Raw genomic sequence first — 20,842 nt, forward strand, 5'->3', positions numbered from 1 at the left:
AATGGAGCCATGCTTCCTGATAGAAATTCTATTACTAGTGAAGAAAGGAAGGCAGATACTGGGGGTTACTACCTGTGTTCTCTTCTCATTCAGATGTTCAGATTTACCCTTCCTTGTCTCTGCTCCTCCATTTTCTTCTGTCGCTCATCCATTTGGGTAAATTATACCTGCTTTTGTGAAATTTTGAGTTTTCAGTGTCACTGGCTTTTCCCAAATAACTGTAGATCGAAGTGCGCTTAGTTCTCAGGTACTTTATTGTACTTTATGTTTGGCAGTATTTGTGTGGTTCATTTGTCACTATTGTCTTGCATCACCATTAGACGTTACAGATTACTTTTTAATCTCCTCATAGTGCTTATAATTGGAATCCAATAAATATTGACTTACTAAAACCAGAGACAACCTTGGGTGGTAGAAGCTGCCCTGCCATTTTTTAAGAATTTACACTTTTACAGAATTGAACATTTTGTTCATCATTCTTTAGAGTCAATGTAGAAAACCTTACTGTGAGTTATTTATATATTACCCTCCTCACACCTGCTTGTCCAAATATGCATGTATTACTCTTAACAGCTTTTCTACTATTTTATTATAATAGAACAGCTGGGCCAAAAGTCTTGTTTTTTCTGCTTTTGTAACATTGCTGATCTTTGTACTGAGCTCACATGTTCTGCTAGTACCACAAAAGACACTGCTGATGCTCTATACGGGCACGTCTGGTATTCTCTGTAGCGTATTCCTGATTAGAAAGTGTATCAGTCAGAGTCTCAGCAGGAAACAGATGGCTCACACAAATAGGGTCATTAGGAAGGGTTTAATAAAGAAACTATTTACAAAGATTCAGGCAGGGTTACAGAAAAACAACTAGGGATGTTTGGCACGCTGGGGTCAGCCCAGGGAAGCCATACCACCCTGGCCTAAAGGGGAAAGAGGGTTTGCGTAGAGAACCTCTCCTACTTGTAAGCCAGCAGACTACTTCCTGACAGGGTGGTGGACTTTGGCGGAGGGACCTAGCTGGTCCATCACAATGTTGGTAAGAAGGTACCAGGAGAATGAAGACCCCAATCTCATCTCCTCCTCTTTTGATCTCCTACCAGTGCCTTTCACTGGCCAAATCCAGCTGGAACCCTGAGGTTAGCTGGTGTAATCCATGAAGAAATGACTCCCCGAGACCAGAGCAGAACAGAGAAGAGGGACCAGTGGAAAATATCCAGCCTGCCAAAAAATTCCAGTTTTTCAGTTTCCCAAAGTTGCTAGTAGCTATTTTCCTTTTTTCAAGGGAATTTTTCAAGGAAATTTTTTTCAAGGAAACCCTAACATTTCAAGGAAAAAGTTGACTAAACAGCAATGCATTACAGTTAGGCACTTACCTTTCCTCTTTTTTGAATCACAGTTCTTTACTTCAGCACTAATCTGAAGACTTAAAGGATTCTCAGTAGAATTTATGTTGAAAACACTTAAATAGAAATGATTCCATTCCAGTCATATCTCTTTAGATCTCTAAAATAGGAACATTATTCAACTTAACATTTAATTGAGCAAAGTCATTCTGTGCACAGCATAAATTAGGTATCGTCAGCAAGTTTACGGTATGAATAAATACAGGAACCTAACAGAGAACAAACATCTCCATCGTTTGGAATACTCTGTAATTGTGGCATTCAGTCATGTAGAGGACTTCCACGCCATATGTTTTAACAAATACTTTGGGTCATAAGGGTATGCATAATGGAAGGACATAATTAAAGTTCAATCTGTTCAGTAAAAAGGCACCATTAATTACTCTAGTCAATTTGTTGAGTTATTAATTGGTTCTGGAAATGTGTCAAAATACTAATTTAAGTGGATTTTTCCCCTTAATTGTCTAGACAGCCCCTCGACCATACACCGCCCCAGGAGTTATGCAGCCTCCGATTCGATTACAGCCTCTTCCCAGTAATCCTGCAGTAGGCACTGTTCCAAAGGTGACTTCAGGGTTCAGATCAAAAACCTCACCACTGGAAAATGATGCTCCATTCCCCATTGTGGTAAATATTACTTCTTCAGGACATATCGTTTATTCCTGATTAGAATATTAGATTATCACACTATTTAGGATACTGGATTTAATCAATCTACTCAGTGAAATTTGTATTATGCACTTATTAAGCACTTATGATGTTCTACTTAATTATCTTACTCTAATGCGATAGCCTATAATTTCTTTGTTATTGAGCAAAAAGTAAGGAATAGATTTGTAATAATATAAGGTGATCTCTCATTAATGGGAAGGGTTGTATGAAAAACAAAGAGGAACTTTTTATAGACAAATATGACTTCTTTCAGAATAGACCCAGTGTTGACTGCTTCCAAATTTTAAATGCATGAAACCTAGAAAATGAAACTTTCCAAGAATAGGGTTGCATTTGCATGCTGATTTACTTTACCATCAGTGTATGAAATTGCTTCAAGTCTGACTTTGGGGAATGTTGGATGGAGAAGGAAAAGAATGTCTATCTTTAAAAAATGCTGAATTAATCACAAACAAGAGCTTGATTCTGCTTCCTTTCCAAGGTTGTGTTTCAGATAATTTTCAGTGATTTTACTAGAGCACAGAAAGGAAGTATAGCAACTATAACATGAGTTCCTTAAACAGGGAGCTATAATTCAGACACTCAGTAACTAGGGAGGGTATTGTTTGTATTTCTAACATGAAGAAGAAACATTTACCAGCTTAAGCACCTGTATCATAATACAATAGTAATTGGCAAAATAGTAATTGGTTGAAATGGGTGAATTTAGTACCATTCCTTTTGGGGAAACATGAGGTGTATTAAATTAAGATATTTTTATCTAACACTGAAAAACACTAAGGAATTAATCCATATAAATAAATTTTCACAGTAAAAGTATACATATAACTAAAATAATAATGTTTTAATGTATTTGATATGGCTTACAGTTTATGTAGCACTTTTTACAAGCCTTATTATAACTTAGTAGAATGTAGTTTATCAGAAAGCAGGGGAAATTAAACCAAAAGTGGTGGCACATTTTCTGGGGAAGCCTGTTTAAAGCTTCCCCAGAAAAGGGAACTTACTGGGTCATAAGTCAGTTAGGTTAGTGCTTTCTAGGATCTGGTCTCCACTGGCCCCAGACATTTCCTGTTTCAGCTGGTGTCAGAAATGGTCAGATTCTGAAACATGGTCTCAGGCTAATGACAGTAACTCACGGTGAGCTGAGTTTTCCCTGCCTAGTAAACCAGATTGCGGAGCAAAATCATAATGAGGGACCATGAGTCCACAGCTATCAAATAATAGCAGTTTGTAGAAAGGGTGTAGCTCTCCCTATAGGCAGACCCGCCCACACAGGAAGCCACATCACAATGAGAAGGTTGCCTGGTGAGCATTGAATCAGAATGAGCAGATGTGGTAGAGCAGAATGTTAACGGCATCAGGCTAAGATGACTTGATACACCCATCTCATTAAAAACGCAAAGGTCTCTGGTTAAAACCCTCTGTATGCTCTAAGAATAACTTTGCCACTAAGACTGAAAATATTCAAAGTCCAATGGGTGATATATCCTCTCCCATAGATAGTACTTGGATGGGCACTTTCCATGTTTGCCAAGGTGACTATATATTTTTTCTAAGCTCCTTTAAGTATTATTTTACTATATACTTTGAGAGATATCTTCCTATATGTAAGATATCTTATATCTTCCTATAAGATATGTGAATACTATCAAGCAGATAATATTCAAGTTCTGTTGGGCTAGGAAGGGATTTTTTATTTCAGGTGATTTTCCAAATCTTCCTTGAGCCACTTAGTGGATTTACTAATGAAATATTCAGAGGGCCTTATATTTTCTGCTTTTCAAGTTTCGGGTGTGAGTGATTGAGGGACGGGCACTTAATGGTAACTTTCATGGCTGACAAAATTGAGATCAATCCCATATTAATTTAAACTAGCTAAACTTAGACTTTTCACTCAGTAAATATTTATTAAGCACTTACTACCACTGAGGTACTGTTCTAGGCATCAGTATATAAATTATCAAGGCAGGCAAAAGTCTCTAACTTACTGAAAGTTTATGCTGTAATGTACATAAACAAAATATACTGCCAGAAAAGACAGATAATGTTTCAATGGCATTGATAATAAAAGTGATTTAATATAAAGTCAGACAAGAAAGTCCTAAAGAATCGTAGTCTGCATGATTGACGAGGATGCAGTGCCCCCGATAAATTTGCATTGCTTTCTTAAAGAGTAAAGAAAGGTGTGGTGTGCCCATGGGACTTGTTCGAAGGTGCAAGAGACATAGCAGGTTGATCTTTCTAGATATCAGGAGTCTGTGGTTTAGGCAAAAGCAATTTGGTAAGAAACAGGCTGGTTGAAATGCAATTGAGTAAAGATCATGACTTGATTGAAATGATTATATTTATAATGAGAGTTTCTCATACGCTATTGACAGAAACAGAAATTGGTACAACTATTGCAAAGGCAATAAGGGAATATCTGTCACCATTTTAAATGAACATGCTTAAGCATTTTAATCTATAGGGATTTTTCCTAGGAATACATACGTATGTGGAAAGCAGTAAATTCAAGAATATTTATTATTATAAGTCCTGGCTGGTGTAGCTCAGTGGATTGAGCGCGGGCCTGCGAAGCACACGATTGTGGTTCGATTCCCAGTCAGGGCACATGCCTGGGTTGCAGGCCAGTTCCCAGGGGGGGACCCACGAGAGGCAACCATACATTGATATTTCTCTCCTTCTCTCCTTCCCTTCCTCTCTAAAGATAAATAAATAAAGTATTTTTTTAAAAAAGAATATTTATTATTATAATAGCGAACAATTATAAGATACCTGAAAATTTAATAGGTTGTTGTTTTAAAGTGTTATAATATATTAAAGTGTGTTTACAATAATAAGGTAGAATTATTTGTATCTGTATGGGAAGATGTTCAAGATGCTATGAAAAATGTTAATTTTTAAAAAAACTATTAGACCATTTCCAAATAAGGCATGCATTTGACTGACAACTGCTTAGAAATGAAAAAATAATTCCCCAAGCTCTGAAAGTTTTCCATGTGTTCATTTTATTATTCTTATTATTTTTATTTCTTTATTTTATATTTTATTGCAATATTGATGCACACCATCGCAGACAAAGGGAAAATGTAGAAAAAGTAAAATGAGAACATAAATATCACCCACAATATGAACCATTCTAACAATTCTAAATAACCTGGTGAATATCTATTTAAATCCTTCTCTGTTCATATAAATGTTGGCTTCAGTCAAAATATGTACTACCCATGCCTGTACTTCACCTGCTTTTATTTATTTATAATGAAAAATGTTTAGAGAATGAATTCCCTTTCTTAAAATTAACTTTTTACTACTTAAGCGTTAAAGAATAAATTAACTGGAAATGAATTTAAAACCATACCTAATAAACTGGTATAAAGAGCAGGCACCATGCATGAGACTTCATCAACCTGGTTAACACTGTTTGCCCCACGTTGGTGATTTTCTGAGGCCCTGTCGCAGCCAACTTTCATGCCCACCCAAACTGTTTCCCGTGGCTTTTCCATACACATGGCCTATCTTGCCTCATGCTTCAGCTTTTCCTAAAATCTTCCAAACAAGCAGCAGCTGGCCTCAGCATGCCCTGTACCTCTCGCTAAGGGGCCCTAGCCCCAACACTAGAAGCAACCAGCCTTAGTTCACAGCTTTGACTCGCTGGGGCACCTCCAAGCACAGCACAAGTAGCAGCCATCTGCAGATTGCTTAGAAGCTCATTTCGGGTGGCTTGGGGCAGAATAGAGGTGACCTTGGCCTGCACATTCTGGGAAACCCCAGGGGCAATGCATCCAGTGGACAGCTTCAGACCATGTCAACGCATCACCACCCAACCACCTCCGGGAGTGACACACTCAAGGGGCAGACTCAGTAGATACCAGTTGAAGTTAGTTCTGCTCTGTGGGGTGTGCCCCTGCACAGCTGATCCTCCACAGTGGTCAGAGGTCAGTGGTTGTAGCCAGACTTGCAGCTGATCATCCTGAAGGTATATCCCTCTCATTGTTGTGACAACAACCACCAAGGCTCAAGTTTTGAAAAACGGGGTGTACACAGCCCACATGGAGGGGGATACAACTTGAGTGCCCAGATTGGGTAACAGGGGAGGCTGTGTCACTGGACCCTACAGGACACTTACTACATTGGGCCACTCTACCAAGCCTAGGAGACATAGCAGCTGTATCTAATGCAAAAGAAACAATACAGGAAGCTGCTAAAATGAAGAGACAGAGGAACCTGTCCCAAATGAAAGAACAGACCAAAACTCCAGAAAAAGAATTAAACAGGATGGAGATAAGCAATCTACTAGATGCAAAGTTCTGAATACTGGTTATAAGATGCTCAATAAACTTAATGAGAACCTCAAGAGCATAGAAGTGGACCTGTCAGAAATGAAGAATACATTCACTGAAATGAAGACTAATTTACAGGGGATCAACAGTAGAATAGATGAAGCCGAGAATCTAATCAGCAATTTGTAATGTAAGGAAGCAAAAAAACCCCACCCAATCCAAAAAAAAAAAAAAGAAAAAAGAATCCCCAAAATGAGGATAATGTAAGGAGCCTCTGGGACAACTTCAAGTGAACTAGCATTCATATCATAGGGGTGCCAGAAGGAGAAGAGAGATACCAAGAAATTGAAAACCTATTTGAAAAAATGACAGAAACCTTCTCTAAACTGATGAAGGAAATAGACATTCAAGTCCAGGAAGTGCAGAGTCCTGAAAAAGATGAACCCTAGGAGGCCCACACCAAGACACATAAAATTCAAAATTCAAATAATTTGATGAATTATTAATTACTTTAATTATTGATTAAGTAATTAATTATTATCACTTTAATTATTGAAGTAATACATGTTGATTAAACTGTCAAATAATACAAAGATTTACAAAATGCAAAGTGATATCCTCCCCAATAATCCAAATCCCCATAACAACCTATGTTCAAATCTTCTAGTTACCCTCAATTTTGTCAAAATCATATATAAGTTATTTAAAAGAAATGTATGATTATACCGCATCGATCCTTTTATGTCTGGATGAATACATTTACAATATTCTTTCTGAAGCTGGGGAGAATCTATTATAAAAATAAAACAAAGTGTAGTTGAATATTCTCCTACTGATGGGCTTGAAAGTTCAACTAAATTTGTTACATATGTGTATCCTTACATTTACATCAGTGTACTTGTGTAGTTATCTCCAGTAGCTTTATTTGGATGAGTTGAATTTCTAGGGAAAAATAGCTGAAAAGAGTCTTAGGTTAGTATCTGTATTTGGTACTTCAATATTATACTATCCAGGAATATTATAACACCCGGGTGCGTGGAATGAATACGAAGGAAGAGCTAACACCCCATTGTTAAGTAGACTGTTCAGACCTACTTCAAAGTAAACATTTCAAACTTCTTGACTCTAAGTTGTTTAATTATACATAGATTTAATGGATTGTTGAGGGAAAATTCCAAAAGTGCTATAAAGATGCCATCACTGTATATTTGGTTTAAAATATGTTTAGATAAGGTTAGAAATTCATGAAAATTTCATTTGCTGTGGATACTTCAAACTGACTGGGGTGTGCGGAGTTTGCCTGTTTTTATCAGTTGTGTTTGCGTGCAATGTCAATCATACAGCCTTGTGTCTAATTTGGGGTGACAGTGAGTCACCACCTCCCTATTCACTGGTTCTTCTATCATGAAATGTGATTACAGGGCAAGAAGGCAGTAATGAGGTTCAGGAACTCCATGGACAATTCACAGGGAAGGAGTCGATATCAGCTTCTGAACATTAACAGTCACATGATGCCTATTCCTCCTCCATCTCCTCCCCCGGACGGAAGAATCACAAGGGGAAATAGATCTGAAACATGGAGAAGGAGAAGATTTCATCCAACTACTGCTCCAAATAGCTTAGAACCAGTCTTCACCAGGGTGATTATGGAATCAAGTTTTCTTTTATTAATTTGGCAGAGATTACATTGCATTATTTAATTTCTAGATGTATAGTAAAATAATTTAAGGAAATCAAAAGGCAGAATGACTTGCATAAGGAAATATAATACTTTTATAAATGTAATTATAAGCTTGAATGAATGTGAAATCAAATATTTGAGTGGTTCAGGAACTGATTGCACAATTGATAAAATATACACCGAGTCTTGTGATCAAATTTAATTTGTATTCTGCTCATTTTCAAATTACTTTTTAAAGAAAATATTTCTTTCAATCACATGTAAGAAATATTTTAACATTTAATTTATGAAAATTCAGAAACTTAAATGTAACAAAATATATACTATATAAAATATCTCACTAAAGCTTATTTTTAATGATTATTGGCAAATCACTGTATGGTATTTAGAAAAAAATTATTCCAATTTTTAAAAAATATTTTACTTTGCTATACTTATTTCCTCAAAATTCACATACTGATGAATAGTCCTAAGGCCTGTGTATGTGTGTGTGTGTGTATGTGCCAGTATATATATAATTGTAGTTATCTGTAACTTTTGTGATTATTAGCAGGTAGCTGGGTGAACATTTCACTGGTTGAGAATCAGGAACTGTCGCACCAACATGCACATAGGCTGTATGCTGGCTCTTCAAAAGCAACCTCACTCTTTTAAAAAAATTATAATGCGGTACAATTGGTATACAAGAACATATATACACAGGGCCCAGCAGAAGTAGCACCTGCTTCAGTTTGCTTGTCAGGGTAATGATATGGGTGTGATAATTTATAGTTTTAATTTGAACATTTCACCTAAAATGTCATATGGTATACTTGAGTGTGATGTGGTGGTGGTACAGAATTACATGCTTTGATTTTGTAATAAAAGAATTTGTAATAAAACAGGGGCATTATCTGTGCTGGACCCTGAGTGTATATGTAAATTTCAAGAGTGTATTATAATTAGATATTTATATACAGTACATAGTGTTCACCACAGTAAGTCTAGTTCCCGCCCATCACCACACAGCTGATCTGCTTCAACCATTTCACCTCCTCCGTAACACCCATCCCTTCTAGTAAACACCAGTCTGTTTTCTGTATACATGAATTTGTTTTCTTTATTCATTTTTTTAGATTACATGTATAAGTGATATCATACAGTATTTGTCTTAGTATGTCTGACTTTCTTCACTTGGCATAATACTCTCAAAGTTCATCCCTGTTGTTGCAAAGGGCGGATTTCCTTTTCATGGCTGAGTAGTATTCCATCGAATGTGTATGCGTGTGTGTATCATGTCTTCTTTAATCATTCTTTCCTTGTTGGGCACTTAGGTTATTGCCACATCTCAATATTGTAAATAATGCTTCAGTGAACCTAGGGGTGAATATCTCTTTTTGAATCAGTGTTTTTGTATCTTCAGATAAATATCCAGAAGTGGAATACCTCGGTGATGTGGTAGATCTTACTGTAGCTTTCTGAGGAATCTCCATACAGTTTTTCATTGTGGCTGCACCAGTTTATAAGGGTTCCCTTTTCTTCACATCCTTTCCAACACTTTTTGATAAGAGCCACCCTAACAGGGGTGAGGTGATGTCCCATTGTGGTTTTGATTTGCATTTCCCTGATAATTAGTGATGTTCAACATCTTCTTATGTGCCTGTCAGCCATTTGTATGTCTTCTTTGGAAAAATGTCTGTCAGGGGTGTCCAACCAGTGGCCCATGGGCCGCATGCAGCCCAGGACGGCTGTGAATGTGGCCCAACACAAAATTGTAAATTTACTTAAAACATTATGCAAATTTTTTGTGATTACAGTGTCACAATGTATTTAATGAGTGGCCCAAGACAACTCATCTTCTTCCATCTCTGTGGCGCAGAGATGTCAAAGGGTTGGACACCCCAGAAACTTTATATCATCTACCCATTTTATAATTTGGGGCTTTTGTTTTTATGTTGTTGAGTTATGTGAGATTTTCAAAACTGTAGTTTGGATATTAACCCCTTATTGGATATGATTTGCAAATATCTTCTCCCATTCAGTAGGCTACCTTTTAGTCTTGTTTATGGTTTCATTTGCTATGCAGAAGCTTTGTAGTTTAGTGTAATACCATTTGTTTATTTTTGCTTTTGTTCCCTTGGCTTTGGAGTCATATCCAGCCCCCCCCCCAAAACACCCCACTAAGATGAGGGGCCTATCAAGAATATTACTGCCTATGAGTTTTTTCTAGGAACGTTATGGTTTGGGGTCTTACATTCAAGAATTTAATCCACCTTGAATAAATTTTTTTATATGATGTAAGGTAGTGTCTAGTTTCATTCTTTTTCATGTGGCTATCCAGTTTTCCCAGCACCATTTATTGAAGAGACTATTCCTTCCCCATTGTATGTTCCTGGCTCCTTTGTTGTAAGTTAATTGTTCATGTATGTGCAGGTTAATTCTGAGCTCTCTATTCTGTTCCATTGATCGGTGCCTCTGTTTCCAAGTTAATACCATTCTGTTTTGTTTGCTTTAGCTTTGTAGTATAGTCTGAAACCAGGAAGCATGGTACCTCCAGTTTTCTTCTTTTTTCAAGATTGCTTTGATTTTGGGGGGTCTTTTTTGGTTCATATACATTTTAAAATTATTTATTTTAGTTTTGTGAAAAATGCCATTGTAACCACCTTCACTCTTAAGTGCTTTATTTACTTCTTGCCTGCATTTCACTCTTAGCATTTATCCTCACCAATAACTTTCTCAAGAAATTGGGACTATCTTCCTTGTACTTTTTCAGATTTCCTCCTTTCACTTCTATTTTCACCAGTTTTCTTCCTTTGTTACAGTCTCTGTAGAGCATTGCATTCCTCATCTCTGAGGCCCATGCTCTGCTCTGTGTCCTTAATCTTATCCTTTTCCATTATGCATGCACTCAATATTGTCTGCCATTCGCCTCTTTAACTTGTATTTTTATTCTTTCTCCAATATTCATCTCTGCCTCTCAACATACCTAGCTTCATATAAAGTAACCAGATCCATTCCTCACATTCTGTGGCCTTAGACTTCTGTTTTTCTCCTTTGCTGCTTCAAAGCTCTCTGAAGAGTAATCTGCTGTCATGTAGTCTAATGAACAACCTCAGGCAACTCAGCTTGTAACAACACAGGTTTATTTCTTGTTCTCATTATTACCTGTTGTTGGTCAGCTGCAATTCTAGGACCTAATCTTGAGGAGTTGTCCCTGTGTGGGGTATGTTGGCCCCACGACAGCAGAACCATGGAATGCTTTTAAGATTCCACTCAGAACTGACACAGGCCACCTGTGCCTGAACTCCAGTCTCACACCTGACATTAGTAGAGTGGGAAATATCATCTTCTCCCAGAGAGTGGCAGTCAGTATTTGGAGCAATAATAGAATCTACCACATCTACTAACTTATTTTCAACCATTTGACTGCTGGTCCTGGCCTCTACCAGGCCCACAGACATGCTCTCTCAAAGGATGTGGTACCCACTCAGCAAATAAAGTGACTTCCTCATCATCCCCACTTCCTGGTAACATTTGATTTTATTATGTTGAGATATGTTACTGAGATAAACTCTACCCGTTCATACCTATAAGAAAAAGTTTAAATGTCTCATAAACCATAAGAATATAAAACATCTACATGTATGGCTTAAACAACAATAATCAAGCGAACACCCATGTTCGCACCATTACATCTTAACAAGGTAGGAGACTCCTGTCATGTTTGGGGCCCTGAGCCTTCACACCCCCTAATTGCTTTCCAGAGCAACTACCATGCTGACGTGTGTGTTAACCAAGTCCCTGCATTTCTTTGGTGTATTATTACTTATATGCATAAAACTTGAGAAATAAGCTCAAAGCTGGCATTATAACAAAAGGATAATATTTCCAGGAGAACATAAGCTGAAAGGAGTTTTTGAGTCAGAGTCTAGGGCTGTTTTTTTTAAAAATAGTTTTAAGAACCTCTTCTGGGGAAGTCAGAGAAGACAGGTGGTAAATATGTTCTAGGAAAATGGAGCTCCCAGTAGTCAGGGCATCTAGAAGGTCCTAGATGGTGTGGGCCAGACAGTGGACATCAACAGGAATATGGTTAGGTGAATGAACTTCTGTAAACGAGCTCGGAGGAGAGAGCAGCAACTTCTCCAGCCTGTGGCGCGACAAGTGAAACACAGATAAGCATTTGAGGCAGCTTCGCTTGGACATTCTGAGGTTAGAAATGCAGCCTGGTGTCAAGCTTTGACAAGCCTTAGCATGTCTGTCTCTTGAGTCACAAGTCTTCAGTTTGGCCCGGTCTTTAAAAAAAACCTAAAAACAAAAAAAACCCCTCTGTTTTCTCTTTTTGAAATCCCTATTTTGGGAATGTTAGAACTGCTAAACTGATGCTTTAATATTCTTAGCCTTTCTTTTCCATTTTCTACTTCTTTGTCTTTTTATTCTACTTGCTGGGAAATGTTTTCACTTTTACTTTCCACATGTGCTGCTGAGATTTTCCTTCTACTGCCTTATTTTAATTCTGAGTACTCCCTTTGTGTTCACTGAATGTTACTTTTTAAAAGCTGCTTATTTCTGTTCTGTATGATTTTGATTCTTTGGTATTTGTGAAGACTTGCTTTGTAGGCTAATATATGTTCGGTTTTTGTAAAGATTGTGATTCTCTAAATTTTGGGATCAGCGTTCTATAAATGCCCAATAGATAATAAATGTAAATTATGTCATTCATATTTTTACATACTTAGCATTTTAAAAGATCTGTGTGGTCTCCCAGTTTCTGAGTCCTAATGATTGTTCTCTGTAATTGTAGATTCGTCAATTTCTCCTTGCTTTGTTTTGTAAATGGCAAGTTCTATTTTGTAAATGTTGAGAACATCTTGTTATATGCTCTCAGATTTAGGATTCCTTTTTTTTAAATGGGTGAAGTGATTTTTTTAATCATTAAAAAAGGATCCTGTTTATTACTTACTACTTTGGGCCTTAAAATTGATTTTGGCTAATCATTATTGACCTTATTTTCTTTAGTATTTAATTTTTCCTTATTTCTTAGATTAGCATTTAATATATATTTCTTTTATTTTCAGCCTTTGATTTCTTTACATATAAGCTTTATGCTTTAAATATATTCATGTAACATATGAGTGCTCTGCGTTTATTTCAAGCCAAGACACTCTGTTACTTTAATAAGTGAGCTTAGTCCAATTACAGGACTAAGTATTTAGTATTTTATTTAGTAGTATGATTAGGCTTCCATCATCTCAGTTTTTGTTTTCTGCGTGCCATAGTTGCTCTTAGCTAGTAGCGTTTTATGCTCTTATTGACTCTTCCTTGAAATACCCCTCTTGTGTTCCAGGCCACTCTATTTTTTTCATGCTTCTTTGTCATCTTCTTTTACCTCTTGTCTTGCTTTTTTGTGTCCCTTCTTCTTCACCTCTAAATCTAGCCCTCACCATAAGCTTAGATATTGATACTTGTTTTTTATTCAAGATGTAGTCATCTTCCCAGACGATTTTGATAGCTTTCTAGGTGTCCCTTGGATTTGTCCCTAGGGTCCTGGAGTATAGAATAAAATTTGCACAATAGAGTGATTCATGCACTTTTACTTTTAGACTTGGATTTATTTTATTTTGATCTAGAAATGATTCATTTAAGGGGAGGTGGCTCTCATGAATAATTCACACATTAAATTCACTCTTTTATTTTATGAGTACCACCTCAAAGCATCCTTTAAATGCTCTTAAAAGGAAAGAAAGAGGCAGAAGGTGGATCCTCTACGAATGTGTAGAACATGGTCCCTGGATTCTGTGTACTGTGTCTCTAGGTGATCCACTGAGCCAGAGGATGAATGTGGTAGGTCTCACCACCCAGCAAATTGCGTCTGGGCCCTGTTGCTTTGTTTCATTTTGTTTTAGGACCTGCAGAGCTTTACACTGCTTTTACAGGCTCTATGAGATTAGTTAGAATTTGCTCTGAGGTTTGTCTCACCCATATGCAGATTTTTGTGTTCTTACTCAAGATTGCTTGCAGCAGTCTACTGAAGATGTGGATAGTCCCATAAACAGTGCTTATAAATGTGAAAACACAGACTTTCAGATAAAAACCTACTTAATCATTATCTTTAGCAATTACAAAAACCGAGTTGTTCAATTTTTAAAAAAATATTTTATTTATTTATTTTTAGAGAGAGGGGACGGGAAGGAGAAAGAGTGCGAGAGAAACATCAATGTGTGGTTGCCTCTCATGTGTCCCTTGCTGGGGACCTGGCCTGCAACCCAGGCATGTGCCCTGACTGGGAATCGACCTGACAATCCTTTGCTTCACAGGCCTGCACTCAATCCACTGAGCTACACCAGCCAGGGCACCAAGTTGTTTAATTTTTGTATGATTAGTGAGAGAGAGGACAATGAGCTTCTCCAAGGAAGAACTAACGTGGGCTTTCTCTGTATCTGGTTGACCTCTTAGACTCCAAATGAGGCTACCAAGATACCCATATTTTGCAGTGTATAATGTGCAGTTTTTTGTCCACATTTTTGAGGGAAAAATAGGATCTACATTATACATAGGTGGTGCTAATTTCATATCTATATTACTATTTTTAATATTTTATTTATGCTTAGGTGTTAACAGTGTAACTCCAGAAAGCAATAATGATATCCATATGCTAAATAATACCCCAGAATACAATAATACCCCAGAATACAAAACCAATAATTGGTTTTGTTTGTAAATATAAGTAATTAAAAATTGAGTTAAAAAACTAAAATGAGATTATTTTCCTGAAAGTCTGGGCCAAAAAATAAATAATGCACATTATACACAGCAAAATATGGTAAATAATACCATAAATAAGACCACATGCCCGATTGGTAGGTCCTACTGCCCCTCAAATTCAACATGGTTACAGTTTAAGCCAGAGTCTCTGTTTAGTTGCTTTATTCCTCCTAAAGCAAGACCTTTTCTCTAGTAATTTGAGCTCAAAATCTAGGATTCCCTCTCCTATCTTCATCACACATCAAATTAATTGCTGAACCTTCTGGCTTAGAAATGTCCAATAGACCTATACTGTAAGCTACAAAAACAATTTTAATTTTCTAATAACTACATTTCAGAAGGCGAAAAGAACATGTGACATTTATTTTCATTGTATATTTTCTTTAACCAACTATATCCAAAATGTCATCTGTCATTTCCATGTGAAATCATTGTAAAGACTGTAATGAAGTATTATGCAATGTTTCATACCATATCTTTAAATTCAGTATTTTATACTGACAGCACTTCTCCTGTGAATGAGCCACCTTTCAGGCACCCAACAGCCAAATCTGGCAAGTGGCTGCTGTCTCAGGCAGCACAGCGTGACACCTTAGCAATGGCTCACGTGTGTGTTAATCCTTTTTCGTTCCCGCTGCTACATCCTCGGGTCAGACGCCTGTTGCCAAACTCCTAACCAGGCCATTGCTATTGTAATCATTTACATACTTATGCCCTGCTTCTAAATCAACAAGTAGTTCAATTTAGCTTTTATTTATCATGACAAGCACTGTGCTAGGTGCTCAGGCTACCAAGATAAATAAGACCAAATCCTGTTCTCGGAAGATTGCAGTTTAGCAAGAGAGACAGAAATATGTACAATTAACCATGATACATTGTGATGAGAACAAGCATAGCGGTATAAATAAAGTACAATGGGAACAGAGAGAAAGGATATATTCATTCTGAATGAGGGGATTGGAGAGTGCTTCAGAAAGAAAACGGCATTTGGAATGGGCCTTGAAAGATAAGTAGGAAGTTAGTGGGAGCAGAGGGTACACTGCAGAAACGGGGGGTAAATGCAGTCCATCTCAGTATTTGCAGATTCTACACAACGATGTTAAATTAAACTTCATAGAATAGCTTTCGGCATGTTCCTCCCTTGCTTAACACCTCACCAGTTCCTCTTTCCTAATGACAACAGGTACATTCTTCTGTCTAGCTGTTTTCAAAGGTAGGTTTTATTGTTTTCTAGGTGTATTGAGATCCATAGATGAGATGATTGCCATTGGAGAGACACTTTGTCACTTGTAGGTCCCAAGAGGAAGGGGGCATGCCATGTATATTAGTCAGGGTTCTGTCTAGAACAGTATTTGACCATGTACCTGGGCACTGTGGCCCAGCGAAGGTGATAAATAAAAGTAGCCATCACACCACATCACACAGGGTAGTACAGGGAAGAACCAACAGAGGGGTCAGTCAGGAGGCTGAGGGAGTATGAAGAAAACATAGGCAAGAAGCAGGAGAAGGCAGGGTAAGCAGATTTAGGGTTGAGTAGTGTGAACAATTTTGGTAGGCTCTGGGGTGTAAGAGCTGTCCTGAGTTGTCTGGTACCTGATCCAGGGGTGATTAGGGTGGGATGGGGAGGAGCGGAATATTGGCCCAGAGTCCAAGAGCCAGAGAGCAGAGCGGGGCAGGTGGGTATGGGCTCTGGTCTGGTTTGCATATGAAAAGTTCTCTCCCAGGCATTTCATTTACTATCTCTGAGAATTGGTTAGTCCTGGGAGGGGTAGTATCCCCATGGTTATTGAACCCCAGATGTCAAAATATCAGTATACAAAGACATGCTTGGTACACTGGCATTCAACGGCTTTCAGATTTTTACCCCTAGCCAGCTTTGCTTCTACTGGTATCTGAGCCAAACTGAACTCACTACTCCCTACACGCTCAACCGTTTGGTCTACCACTTCCCCACTTCTGAACTGTGTTCTTTGTTTATTCCTTTCTGCCAGAAATTCACCGACTTTTAAATATTCTATACTCTTTTATTCTCACTTAATTACATGCTATTATGTTTTGGTCTTTTCTTAACTTTCAATAAAATAGAGAAGTTACTGGATGATGACACAATAATTATACTTTTTCTTTAGTCGACCTTTACCACGTGCTGGGAGTTTTAATCTATCTTTTACACACACTTTCTCATTTAATCCACATAATAAATGAAGAGAGAGAAAACCATTTCTTCACACGAAAAATAAGGAATCTGAGGCAAGAGAGCTTAAATAAGCTGCCCGAGGTCTCATGACTAGTTACTGGCATGCCCAGTGGATTGACGCTGGCAGCCTGCGTTGTCATCCTTGAATCAGTCAGATGGAGTTTGTTTACAGGGCTTATTCTCTCAAATCTTTGATGATAATAATTGTAACTGGCCAGGAGATTGTAACCGTGTTTCTTCAACACAGGCACCAGTTAGATCTCTAACTGATACTTCCATTAGGAAGGCACATGTTCTTTTGCTCTGAATTACCTGTGAGTGTCTGACAGATGAGAAGGGTGTGTGATCTTACCTTTTCCAGCCTGCCAAAGGCTTTGCACTTTATAGTGTATTTCTGTACATTGTAATAGGACCCCACCTCTTCTTTCTTGAAAATGACTTTGTCATTTTTTTTATGTACCTTACTGGGTTCTGCTTAGTACATTTATTTTTCTTTACTTGTAGTCTTAGATTACGAAGCTTGTTGAGGGCAGGTATTTGATTTTATTTATATTTAATCAAATATTTATTAGTATTGTGTTCATAAATAGATAGTGCTCTATTATTTGCATGAAAAACAAACTCAATTATACTTTTTATTTGAGGAAAATATCATGGATATCAGTTATATTTTTCTGGTGCAGACCCCTTTTCTCCAAGTAAAGCAAAACAAATATTAGCTTTCCTAGAGAAATTGCACATTTCTGCTGTTTGAATTAATTTTGAAAATAGTGTTTCAGCTTCCATTCTAGCCAATGCATTATTTTGGTTTGTTTTAGTCTTGGCTTTTCTCATCAGAGGACTCAGATTTTAAATTAAAAAAGGAAAACATCAGCATGATTTTAATATATGGTTATTCAACATATCTCATAGTTGGGTTGATTTATTTCAGACAAACGCTTTACTTTAAACAATGTTTTTGCTTAAAATTGGCATTGCAGTTTGGCAACTACGTAACTAAAAGGACTTGAAAAACAGTGTAAAAATCCAACTCAACAGTTAAATATCTTAGCAGATGGCCTTGTGAAATAAAGCCCTGGGAAAAGGAAGAGCCAAGATGCTTCTGGGTGTCTGCAGCAGCTGGAGCTTCAAGAATGCCTTTTTTTTGCTAAGAGGATCAGATTTGGGGGACTTTTCCCCCAAAGCAAAGTCCACCTGGATAATTTCTAGCTCTTAGCAGAGTTACTGAATTTATTCTGTTGAGGGAAATGAGGAAGGACATATGCATGTGTGAACTCGGCACCCTCAAAATTTGGAGCTCCGATGCCTCAGAAGGATTGCAGTGTTTGTGAACATGAAGGGAGCAAGCATGTGATATGGGTTACACAGTGGTAAGAAATGGACACAAAGAAAGTGGAAAGAGGAAGCATAGTAAAGCAAAGGGAGGAGGAGAGAACAAGGAAAAACCGGTGAGGAAGAAGACAAAGAGAAGAACCAAATGAGCATAGTGAGAGTGCTCTGTTTCCACTGTAACCAACTGCTTCCTGTACCTTTAGGAAGTGAGCACTCTTTTTCTGGCTCCTGTCAGAATTTTTTTTCTTCCTAAGGCCATCAGAATCAACATGGGGACTGTCTGACACTTTTTATGGTCAGGATTTTTGTTGATCTTATCAAGGCTTAATCACCAAAGATGTCGTTCTGTTTAACAGAATACCTTGAAATGGTTTTCATGTTCTGATTTTCACCAAGCTCCTATAAATATAGAAAGCTTCTGATTTAGGCTGGGATCAACTTACTAATAGCTTTGTCTCAGCAAAGGACAGAAGCTGGAATCCTTAACAGTTCCATGTATGTGTCCCACACTAGATGCCAACACTAGCAAGAGATTGGGGGTGGAAAGATAGTTAAGACACTGTCCTTGTCTACTGAGAGGAGGATAAGGAAATGGTGTCAATGTCATGTGACTCATAGAGTTGTACGTCTGAAACAGGTTGGTAGTGTTTTTGCTGTTACAATTAGTTTGGTTGCTAGACTTTTTAATGCTAAAACAAGAAACTGCAATAGTTGAGAGACAGTAGGAATTAGAGAATTGATGCAGATCCCGGCTCATGGGGTCTGCCACATTGTGGATGAGATACGAGACATTCACACAGACTACCGAGTCCTGTGGAGGAAAAGGGACGGCATGGCTTCTCTCTCAAGGGGAGAAAAAGCTGCGGCCTCTGCCACGACAGGCCTGTATTTCTCTTCTTGGCACATTACATGATGGTCCTCATTTTCTATGCACAGGTTCACTTTAGGTGGTTACCATTTACAGAAAACAAAGGAACCAATGCCGCTAATCAGATCACAGACGAGGAATATTTGCAAATGAAAAGGGAAAAGTAGTTGAACCAGATATACTCCATATTGGGGAGTTTTAGCATGGATTTTAAGAAGTTACAGTAACCACTTTCTGTCTTAATTTAGGGTAAGGTAGTTTTAGCAAAAGCAAGTCTCAAAGCAGCCTAGGCACATTGCAGGTCTGATTCCCCACGGGAGAACCTATCCATGGGTATGGGTCCTGTGCATCTCCAAGTGGGAGCTGGGCCCATGCCCCACAGAAGAATCTCCTAGATAGAATATTAGACATTTTATGTTGTCTGAGGAATGCTGGACTTCATCCTCTAGATAGCAGGAATCATCGGAGGACTTTAACAGTAAAGCCCCATGGTCCATTTAGTGACAGGAGACCACTGTGATGTGCAGGAGGAAGGAGATGTTGAGGGCTATCAGGCTAGAAGTGGGGAAACCTATTAGTAGTATAAGCATGCATCCCAGCTTTCCTGGAACAGTTCAAATTAATGTTCTTTTTTTATAGCATAATTATTGGTAACATCTCTTTCACTATGTTTTAGTTTGGATCATAAATTCTATGGTTACCCTAGTAACTAGAAGTTTATTGCAGTGGTCCGGGTAAGAGTACGATGTCCAGAGGTCATTAGGGCTTGGCTACGTGGATGGAAAGAAATTGCTGCCCAACATTATCACCAAGTACATGTACTTGGACATCTATAGAAATCTTATATCTACCCCACACATGCCTGGGCAGGGATCCCAGTGAAAACAATATATCAATTGAATGCTATATATTACAAATATATAATGGCCAGCTGGTTAGTCACTCAGTGGCCTTGCTGTTTGTCAGCTCAGATTGTACTTGCCTGAAAAATCTGTAGAGAAACGAGGAGAGTCATAGCAACTGGAGAAGGAAGTCAGAAAAGTAACCCTGTGTTGTGCAGGGCGGTGAGGCCTTGCTGCTGTTCTTAACTGTCTTTGGTGCCAGAAAGAGCTGTATTTTTGAAAGTGGTAGGGTGACTAGAGGAATCCCCAAAGAATGGATGTGTGTTAAAAAGCCACTGAGGAACATTTGGTGATTTTTATGCAGAAACTAAATAATTCTTAATAAATAAGTCTCTACTTTGGAATAAAAAATAGAGCTGAATTTTGATAGATGATTTGACTTTTGCCTGAGGACAGCAGAAAAGGCCGTGAAGGCAGATTACAGTGTGGTCAGTCTGGGGTCATTATAACCTTGGAAGATGGTGAGTGTAGAGGCAATTTAGTCAACTGAAAGAAACAATTGTTCGTTTGCTAGTGCACGCATTTAATCAGAAGCTGTCACTTGGGCCTCCTGTTAGAACCCAGAAAAGGCTATTTGGTGGCAATAATAAGGGAATATTTTTAAAAGGAATGAAATAACTAGACCCAGGAGAAAAGAGATTTGCTATCAGAAATACATTTTAGCAGAAAGAAGAATATGAATAAGCGTAAATGAAAAGGGTGAAGAGCTGTCCCTTTCTTTATTTTATTTTTAAATGTTCCTCCTTCCAGTTCTCATTTTGTA

General features: G+C 37.9%; 1 protein-coding gene across 3 annotated transcripts in view; it reads left to right on the forward strand.

Annotated features, from left to right (window-relative positions):
• The window catches only part of ERICH3 (glutamate rich 3), a 111,085-nt gene that overhangs the window by 33,143 nt on the left and 57,100 nt on the right, over positions 1 to 20,842 (forward strand). For all 3 annotated transcript variants that reach the window (XM_037042331.1, XM_037042350.1, XM_037042341.1), the window contains 2 exons: positions 1,869 to 2,027; positions 7,780 to 7,998. In XM_037042331.1, the coding sequence (XP_036898226.1) occupies positions 1,869 to 2,027; positions 7,780 to 7,998 (378 nt within the window). The remainder of the gene's footprint in view (positions 1 to 1,868; positions 2,028 to 7,779; positions 7,999 to 20,842) is intronic.

Source organism: Sturnira hondurensis, unplaced genomic scaffold, assembly GCF_014824575.4.
Source record: "Sturnira hondurensis isolate 20B ecotype Veracruz unplaced genomic scaffold, ASM1482457v3 Scaffold0000648, whole genome shotgun sequence".
NCBI lineage: Eukaryota > Metazoa > Chordata > Mammalia > Chiroptera > Phyllostomidae > Sturnira > Sturnira hondurensis.